Consider the following 9,730-nt stretch of genomic DNA (forward strand, 5'->3'; position numbering starts at 1 on the left):
CCAGCCCAGGGGCGCCGGGAACCGGCTCCCGCGCCGGTGAGGCCGTGCGCATGCGCGGGGCCTGGGCGCGCGCTGGAGGAAAAAAAACTGAGCGCTTGCGCAGGCACCGTGCCGCGGCCGCCTGTCGCCCCCTAGCGGTGCTGCCGTGTGCCGTGGCCACCGTGGTGGGCCTGCGGCTCGGAACTAAGGGTTCCCTCCCATGCTTTTTTTTTTTTTTTTTATATTTTATTATGTATACAACATTCTGCTTCCATGTCTATCTGCACACCAGAAGAGGGCGCCAGTTCTCATAACGGATGGCTGTGAGCCACCATGTGGTTGCTGGGAATTGAACTCAGGACCTCTGGAAGAGCAGTCAGTGTGCTCTTAACCTCTGAGCCATCTCTCCAGCCCCCTCTCATGCTTTTTTAAAAAGATTATTTCTGTTTTGCTTGAGACAGCGTCTCACTATGTAGCCTTCCTTGGCTGGCCTGGAACTCATATGTGTGTGTGCTCAGAGATCTGCCGGCTTCTGCCTCCAGGAAACTGGAATTAAAGGCGTGTGGCACCCACCACGCCTTGCTAATTTCTCATTTTTTAAAACGTGTATGGGTGTTTCGTCACATATGCGTATATGCACACCATGTTTGCCTGGGTTCCGAGGAGGCCAGAAGATCCCCTGGAACTGGAGATACAAGGTGGGTATGAGCCACCACACAGGTGCTGGGAATTGAACCTGGGTCCTCTGCAAAAAAACAAACGAAAACAAAACACAACAAACAAGTGCTCTTAACCTATCGCCTATTTTATTGGTATGTGCAAAATGGAAGCGAGTGCCCTTTAGCGAGGTCAAGGTCAATTTTGTGGAGCTAGTCCTCCCTTTCCACCCTTATGTCAGGTCGGGGTGTCGAACTCAGGTTGCTAGCCTTGCTTGACAAGCTCTTTACCTCCTGTGCCATGCCTCTGGCTCCTGAGCCACATTTAAGTTTGTGTGCGCACACATGTGCAAAGCCATGGCGTGTGCATGGATGGAGATCAGAATATGGCTTTTAGGAGTCCGTTTGGTCCTACCATGTGGAACGGAACCTAGGTTATCAGGTTTGGTAGCAAGTACCTCTACCCAGGGATCCATCTGGCTGGCATCTTTTCTCGATTCTCAGGAAAGACCTCCATTTTCTGCTCCTCTCTCGGTTCACACAGCCGTCTTCACCATCCAGGGGCACCTTGTTTATTCGAGTGTAACACACTGTTGTCTTGGAGCTCTCCCTTGGTTACAACTGCCAGTCATCTAAAAGAATGTACAAGAGAGCTAGCTGTCTCTGGTGGAGCACACCTGCAATCCAAGTATTTGGGAGGTGGAGGCAGGAAGAGTCATCCATGGCTATGAGACAAGTCTAGGCCAGCCTGGGCTACATGAAAACCTGTTGAAAGTGTGTGAGAACTACTTGCATCCAGTCACCTTCGAAAGGCCCAGTTTGTCTGAAATGCAGCTGTACCACGGTCATTTAACAATCTCTGCACCTGCCTTCTTGTGCCTTTGGTGACTCCAGAGTCCACCTATCACCAACCTGTCAACATTGTAGCAGCTGAGCCTGCTGGCTCAAGCTTGTAACTGCAGCTACTTAGGTGCCTGAGGCAGGAAGACACAGTTCAAGGCCAGCTTGGGCTACAGAGTTAAGTTCAAGGCTAGTCTGGGCAATTTAGCAAGACCCTGTGTCAAAGTAAATAAAAGTAGGGCTGGGGGCCGAGGGATGCCTCAGTAGGGAAAGATGATGTCTTGTTTGAGCTATGACCCTGGGACACACATGTGGAAGGAAAACCAACTCCTGCAAGTTGTCCCCTGACAATCTGCATCCTGTGACGGGGAGTATTGCTCAGGGTGATGCTCTGCACTCAGTCAGCACTGGAGAGACTGAGTGAGGCAGGAGGAACTCTATGAGCTCCAACCCAGCCATGGCTACAAGTGATACCCTCCCTCTCTCACACACACAGCTTGTTAGTAAATTTGAAAAATATAAAGGTCATGCAGTATTAGTTTTTCTCAACATGATTTCACAATTCATCATGGTGGATCTGATATAACCTAAAATCACTTTCATAGGTTGTTTTGTTTTCTGAGACAGGGTTTCTCTGTGTAGCTCTGGCTGTCCTGGAACTCGCTATGTAGACCAGGCTGGCCTCGAACTCATGAAATCACAGAGATATGCCTGCCTCTGCCTCTTGAATGCTGGGGATAAAGGCATGAGCCACCATTGCCCAGAAGATTTTGGGTTTTGTGACAGAGTCTTTCCATATGGCACAAGTTGGCCTCCAATTTAGCATCTTCCTGCCTCTGTCTTCACTGTGCTGGGATTACAGGTGTGTACCAAGTCCAGCATGTTCATAGCCTGAAGAAACCTTTGACAAAGCCCAGCCACCTTTCTGTTTAAAAACAGATGTTAATTTTCATTTAGATGTGTGTGCTTATGTGTTTCTATGTGTATGTGTGTGCACTCATGCATTGGGGTGACCTCAGAGGCCAGAAAAGGACAGGATCCCTTGGAGCTGGAGATACAGGTGGTTGTGAGCTTCCCAACAAGGGTGCTGGGACCCAAACTCTGGTCCTCAAGACTGAGCAGTAAGTGTTCCCACCAGCTGAGCCATCTCTCCAGCCCCATCCCAACAGCCATTCTTTCAGTTTCCTTTTAGGTTTCTGTGTATGAGTGTTTTGCTTGCATGTATATGTGCACTACGTGTGTGCCTGATTCCTGTGCAGGACAGAATAGGGTGTCAGATCCCCTGAAACTGGAGTTACAGATGTTTATGATTGTTGAGCTGCCACGAAGGTGCTAGGAATCGAACCTGGGTCCTCTGCAAGAGCAACAATGCTCTTAATCACTGAGCTATCACTCCAACATCCATTCACACACACACACACACACACACACACACACACAGAGAGAGAGAGAGAGAGAGAGAGAGAGAGAGACAGAGAGAGGATGACTATGCAAAGAACTTTCACAAATCATGATCACCCACCACGTTATACAGAATGCAGTGGTCAAGGAGCCAATAAAGAGATGTCAGAGGGCCAGACAGATGGCTCAGGTGTTCTGATGTGATAAAACACTGACCAAAACAGACTTGGGAAGAGTCAGGCAGTGGTGGTCCATGCCAATGGGGGGATGTCCTTCTGTATATGTTTCTCTTACTGGTTGATGAATAAAACATAGTTTGGCCAGTAGAGGCAGGAAGATAGGCAGGACTAGGAGACGAGAATGCTGGGAAAGGGAAGGCAGAGAGAGACTTCGAGAGAACACCATGTAGCCGCCAAAGAAGTAACAGGTCTGGACCCTTCACTGGTAAGATAAGACCCAACAGTTTTATAATATGTCTGTGTGCTTATTTGGGGCTGAAAAGTGGCCACAGGACCAGGCTGGAAAGAAACTCCAGTGCCTTTAATCCCAGTACTTGGGAGGCAGAGGCAGGTGGATCTCTGTGAGTTCGAGGCCAGCCTGGTCTCCAAAGCTACACAGAAAAACTCTGTTTTGAAAAATCAAAAAAATAAAACAAAACAAAAAACCAACCAACCAACCAAACAAAAAAACCCAACCAAAACAAACGTGGGGGAAGAAAGGGTTTATTTCAGTTTATCACTCTAAGGTCACAGTCCATCTTGGAAGGAATCAGGGCAGAAACTTGAGGCAGGAACTGAGGCAGAGGCTATGGAGGAGTGCGGCTTACTGGCTTTCTCTTCTGGCTTGTCCAGCTACTTCTTCTAGAGATGGCGCTGCCTATGGTGGGCTGGGCCTTGCTACATACATCAATCGGCAACAAAAAAAATGCCTCATAGGCTTACCCATGGGCCAATACGCTGGAGGTCATTCCTCAGTTGAGGCCCCTCTCTCCAGGAAAATCAAGTTGACAATCAAGATTTGCTTCACACACCGCAACCATGAGGGTCTGAAATGCAGATCTCAGCATCATTGTAAAAAAGTATCTATAACCCCACCCCTGTGGGAGGTAGAGACAGGAGGGGGTCAGCCTAGCCCCAGTTTCTGTGAGAGACGGTCTCAGGGCAAGTGATAGAGGACACCTGATACCCTGCTCTGGCCTCTGCATATATGCACGTGGACACATATACCTACTTGTGTGTACACCACACAGAAGACACATATACCCCAAAGTCATGGAGAATCATGTGACCAAGTGCAAACTAACATGATGGAGTACCCTGACAGGCTATCTGAGATGTGGGCAGAAACGACTCATTTTGAAGAGATAAAGCAGCCTTCAGAATATATGATAAGAGTAACCTCAGTGGTTGAGAGCACTGATACTCTTCACAGCACCGAGGTTCCATTCTCGGCACCCACATGGCAGCTCGTAGCCTTTTGTAACTCTAGCTCCAGGGGATCAGAGCCCTCTTCTGCCTCCTCACTTTCAAGTACACGGACATATATGCAGACAAAAGATAAAATATCTAGCAAAAATGTCTAGACCCATGAAAGACCGATTTTAGGGAAATTCATTTACCAATATTAGTATTCTCCAATAAACTCAAGGCTACAAAGCAGTTTTTAAAATTTGTGTGTGCCTGTGTTCGTGTGTGTGCAGATGCCATGCACACGTGGAAGTCAGAGGACAGCCTTTAGTGCTCTTTGTGACAGAGTGCCACCTTGTTTTCTGATACAGGCCTCTCACTGGTCCCAGGATTGCTGGCTCCTCAGGGAAGCTCAGGAATTCTCTCCCTACATTACCAGTGCTGAGCCTACAAGTATGTCACTTCATGTAGTTTTCCAGGTGGGTTTTGGGGACAAACCTGGGACATCATTCTTGGGAAACAAGCATTTTACAGGCTGTTCTGACTCCCAGCCCTAATTTTTTTGAGCCAGGATATTTAGTCTGAGCTGACCTCAAACTTCTCATGATCCTCCTGCCTCATCCTCCACGTTATGGGATTATAGGCATCACCACTGGGCTAGCTGGGTATGGTAGTACTCACCTTTAATCCCAACACTCCAGAGCCAGAGGCAGGTGCTCTTTGAGGTGGAGGCCAGCCTGGTCTACAGACTCAGGTCTGGGATAGGCAGGGCCACACAGAGAACCGGTTTCACCTCCCACCCCCTGCTCTCTGAATAAATGCTGCAAAATAAAAAAAAAAAAAAAATGAAATCCCAAACACAGCAAGGAAACTTTGGGATTTAAAATTTTGCAAATTTTGGGAAAATAGGATAAATAATCCAGGCAGATGTGTTGACTCTAGTTACTACACAAGCCTGGCGACCTGAATTTGGTCCCCTGAACCCACCCACATCAAGGGTGAAAATAGAATTTTAAGCTAGCCAAACAACTGGAAAAATATATTTGTAACTCATGTCACAAACCATTGTCATACCTAATGCCACTCATATAGTCAACTACTACAGTCATGAAAGGAATTATTGAGGGGAGAAATGGATGAAGAATGTGGACAGTTAGCTGTGTGGCGGCACACACTTTTAATGCCAGCATTCAGGAGGCAGAGGCAGGCAGATTTCTGAGTTTGAGGACATCCTGGTCTACCGATTGAGGTCCACGACAGCCAGGGCTATACAGAGAAACCCTGTCTCGAAAAACAACAAAACAAAAAAGGAATGTGGACAGTCAAGAAGTTAAATTTTTGTGGTGCTGGGGGCCAGAGACTTACTTATGCATTTTAGGCAGGGGCTCTACCACTGAGCTATGCCCTTAGCCCCTCATGGGGTTGATTCTAGGCAGGGGCTCTACCACTGAGCCACACCCCAGCCCCTCACTGGGGGATTCCAGGCAGGGGCTCTACTACTGAGCCACACCCCAGCCTTTCTGGGGGATTCCAGGCAGGGGCTCTACCACTGAGCCATGTACTCAGCCCCTCTCTGGGGTTGGCATGCTATCACTAGGCTCTTCTAGGAGAGTGTGCTATCATTAGACAAATATTTCCAGCCCTCTTTTCATTTTTAAACGAAAAAGACTGCTTACATTAAAAACCTTAAAACTAGGCCGGGCCTTGGTGGCGCACACCTTTAATCCTAGCACTTGGGAGGCAGAGGCCAGCCTGGTTTCCAGAGCGAGTACCAGGAAAGGCTCCAAAGCTACACAGAGAAACTCTGTCTTGAAAAACCATAAAAACAAAACAAAACCTAAAAACTGGTCTTTCTGGTCTTGGCTCCAAGATGACAAAAACAAAAACAAACAAAAAAACAGGCATGCCAAAATAAGGCCTCGGCCATGTGCAGCCAATTCACTGCATGAACTGGGCCCAGTGAGTACCCAAGGACAAGGCCATTAAGAAGGCTGTCATTTGGAACACTGTAGAGGATGCTATCAGGGACATAAATGAAGCAAGTGTCTTACGTGCTTTCTAAACTCTATGTCAAGCTGCATTACTGTGTGAGCTGTGCTATTCATAGCAAAATAGTCAAGAATCCATCTCAGGAAGCAGAGAAGGACCAAACACCCCCACCACGATTTAGACCTGCTGGTGCTGCACCACGACTGCCACCAAAGCCCATGTAAAGAGATGGCTTCATGCTGGGCGTTGGTGGAGCATGTCTTTAATCCAGCACTCGGGAAGCAGAGGCAGAGGCAGGTGGATCTCTGTGAGTTAAGAGGCCAGAGCGAGTGCCAGGACAGGCTCTGTTTTCTACACAGAGAAACCCTGTCTTGAAAACCCAAAAAACAAAAACAGAAAAAGGGATGGCTTCATGAAGACAGAAGGAAAACCACCTTCAAAAAATAAAAGGGGACTTTGTGTAGAAAAAAAAACCCAAAACCTTAAAACTGGTATCCTTTTTTCTACCATCAGGCTGGTAAGCACTATACATGTGATGGTTGAGTATACTGGCCAGACAATCAGAAATTAGCCGTTTACCAATCACTGGTGGGACTGTAAAGAGGCCAGTTGGCCGTATCTGAAAAGTTACAAAGGCAAACTTCTGGCCCAGGAGTATCACTTCTAGAAATCAGACTACAGATATTACCAAGAACAAAAACCCTAAGGAGCTAGTGAGATGCACCATCAATTTCATGGAAACCTAAAGGAAAAAGAAAAAAAAAAAAAGATTACACCATACACCATCATGCGTATGACATATTCCAACTTGAGACGGTAAACATGAAAAATGCCTTGCGTTCAGAACCAAAGCAGAGCCAGGTGATATGTACAGACAATCTACCAGAGAGGGGCCTTTATACTGCCAGGAGAAAAGGATTTGAAACTACCCAAGCGGCCATCAGCACGTTTCTGGTTCATTACAGCATAACCACAGAATGCAAAGAAATAGAGCTTTTTAGGAGTAGGTCGGGGAGGTTCTTCAAGATACTTAATGAAATCACAATATGTAAACCAAAATATGTCAACTTTGTAACGAAATAAAAAAGAATAGATTGTATATACATAATGAAATTAGGAAGGAAACTGGCTTCAGAGGCTGCTTTAGGTACAGACACAAGGAGGGAAGGACAAAGGATTTCCATCTTCATATTCTTGGGACTCATGTCGGAAAATGGAAAACAACATTCCAGATGTCTGATATCGTTTAAAACAACATTTATCACTACACTATATACAATATTTATGCTGTTTGCCATTCCCAACGTCCCAGAAACACAAACTCAGTCTTACACTCTCCACTCTTCGTTGACTCCGACATGAAGAGAAGTCGGGAGTTCTGCAAAGGTCAAGTGCTGGACAGAAACTTGGTCCTAAAACCAGTTTTAACTCTGGACGGTGATCTTCCTTCATCGCGGGCGTACAGTCTACTACTGGACATCTTCTTTCCAGTCTCAAAACTTTACAGAAACCATCCTTTCTTTACTCAGTAACGAAGCCACGTGGATGGGCGTCTTTTTTTTTTTCTTTCCCTCCCCGGGAACACAACAACTCTCAACCGATCATAAAACTCAAGAAACGCTAACAAGAGTCTAACGATGCTTTTGGACAATCCCTCCCCTGATTTTCTGACGCTTTCTGTCCCAGCCCCACACCCCCTCCCCACCACCCTCAACCCCCCCCCTCCAACGATGCACACACTGCTTTCTTCTCAAGATCCTTGTGGACTTCCAAGTTGGCAGGCTGGGGGTGGGGTGGGGGGTTGGTCTGACTTTGCAGGATGCCAAGGCGCCCACCCTGGCCGGCCTCCTCCGTCCCTCACTCTCGGTTGATGAACTTATCGCAACCCAGTTCTTCAATGAGAGGGTTGATCACCTCGGATGCAGTCAGGGCTATGGTGAACGTCAAAATGTCAAAGTCTACCCGCTGGGGGTTGCGCAGGTACTCGATGTCGAAGGCGGCCTCCCGGGCTCGGCAGGCCTCCACGAAGCGCCGCCGGCGCTCCTCCAGCTCCTGGATCCGGCCCGGGGCGATCGGGTAGTTCTCCAGGTAGTGGCGCAGGAACTGCTGGTAATTGATGCCCAAGACGCTGAGCGGGTGGCGGAGGCGCAGGTAGGGCAGCGCCGCCAGGCCGCCAGCCCGGGACCGGGGCCTGCCATCGGGCGCCTCGTCCTCCAGAGGCTCGCCCAGCAGCCGGGCCACCTCCGCCATCCGGGCTTCCGGACGCGCGCCGCCGCCGCCGCGGCCTTCTCCACGGCCGCCGTCCGGGCCTCCCCGGGCCGCCTCCGCCGCTGGCTTCCCGGCCGCCGTTCCCCGGCCTCCCCGGCCGCCGCCCCTCCCGGGGCTGCGGGGCCTTCCCGGGCCGCCGCCATCGGGCCCCCTCGGATCTCCTCGGGACGAGCCGGGCCCGGGAGCGCACGCCGCCCGCCGCCTACCTCGGGCCGCGATCGCCCGCGGTGGCCGCTCGGCGCGCCCGTCTGCGGGCCGCTGCTGACTGCGGGCGGCTGGGACATGTCGCTCGCGGAGACCCCGGGGCTCACGGGACGGCGAGCAGAGCAGGGCAGGGCAGGGCAGAGCAGGGCAGAGCAGCAGAGGAGAGGCTCGGGACCGGCGATCGAGCGAGCGGGAGGGCGGGCGGGCGAGTGTGCGAGCGACACCGCGGCCACGGGCGCAATGCGCACGGGGAAGGGCGTCGCGCGCCCCGCCCTCCCGCCCGCGCAGGCGCAGCTCCAACGGCGAAGCCGGAGGAGCAGTGCGCGTGCGTCTCCTCCAGCCTTGAGCTCGCCACCTAGCGGTCAGGAGAGCCGTTGCACCCCTGTCGGTTGTCGGTTGCCGGTTGTCGGTTGCCTGGTGGGGGGCGGGTGGGGGGGAGTGTGGGGGAGCCACGGCTTCTAATTGCAATTTTCGTTTCGACGTTGTCTTTAGAGATTCGTTTGTTCGTGTTTGTTTATTTTGTGGGCGCTGAGTGTTTTTTTTTTTTTTTTTTTTTTTTTTTTTTTTTTTGCCTGCATGGTTGTCAGATACAAGGCCCGAAGAAGCCCGAAAAGAGCGCTGGAGCGGGAGTTCTGGGATCCATGTGCAGGGAACTGAACCTTCACCCGTGTAGCCCGTGCTCCTCCTAACTTGCGAGCCGCTGTCCCTAGCTCCTTGGTTGTGTTTTTGAAATAGCTGGTCAGACAGCTAAGGATGATCTTGAAGGAGAAAACTGACATCCGAAACTTGTTCTCTGAGCTCTTCCCGTGTGCAAACACCAATAAAATAAACGTTAAGAATCCAGCGGGGGTGGGTGGGTGGGTGGGGGTGGGAAGGAGGGGAGGGAGAGGGAGAAGGGATTGACATCTGAAGCAAGCTTGTTCCTAATTTGAACTAATAAAATAAAATAAAAATTAAAAAAAAAAAAGAATCCAGCCGGGCCGGGCG

At 50.0% G+C, this 9,730-nt stretch overlaps 1 protein-coding gene and 1 long non-coding RNA gene across 2 annotated transcripts; both read right to left on the reverse strand.

Moving 5' to 3' along the window:
• Nucleotides 1-3,581: 3,581 nt before the first annotated feature.
• LOC113837208 lies at nucleotides 3,582-6,633 on the reverse strand. Its single transcript, XR_003487886.2, has 2 exons — nucleotides 4,964-6,633; nucleotides 3,582-3,921 (listed from the first exon to the last, which is right to left on the reverse strand). It is a non-coding gene; the product is annotated as an uncharacterized LOC113837208 (long non-coding RNA).
• An 878-nt stretch (nucleotides 6,634-7,511) lies between these two features.
• LOC113837207 (EP300-interacting inhibitor of differentiation 2-like) lies at nucleotides 7,512-8,968 on the reverse strand. Its single transcript, XM_027430490.2, is given in 2 exon segments — nucleotides 7,512-8,635; nucleotides 8,638-8,968. Coding segments are annotated over 2 exon segments (693 nt in total). The 5' UTR covers nucleotides 8,824-8,968; the 3' UTR covers nucleotides 7,512-8,128.
• Between the last annotated feature and the right edge of the window lie 762 nt (nucleotides 8,969-9,730).

This window comes from Cricetulus griseus, chromosome 9 (genome assembly GCF_003668045.3).
Source record: "Cricetulus griseus strain 17A/GY chromosome 9, alternate assembly CriGri-PICRH-1.0, whole genome shotgun sequence".
NCBI classification, from domain to species: domain Eukaryota; kingdom Metazoa; phylum Chordata; class Mammalia; order Rodentia; family Cricetidae; genus Cricetulus; species Cricetulus griseus.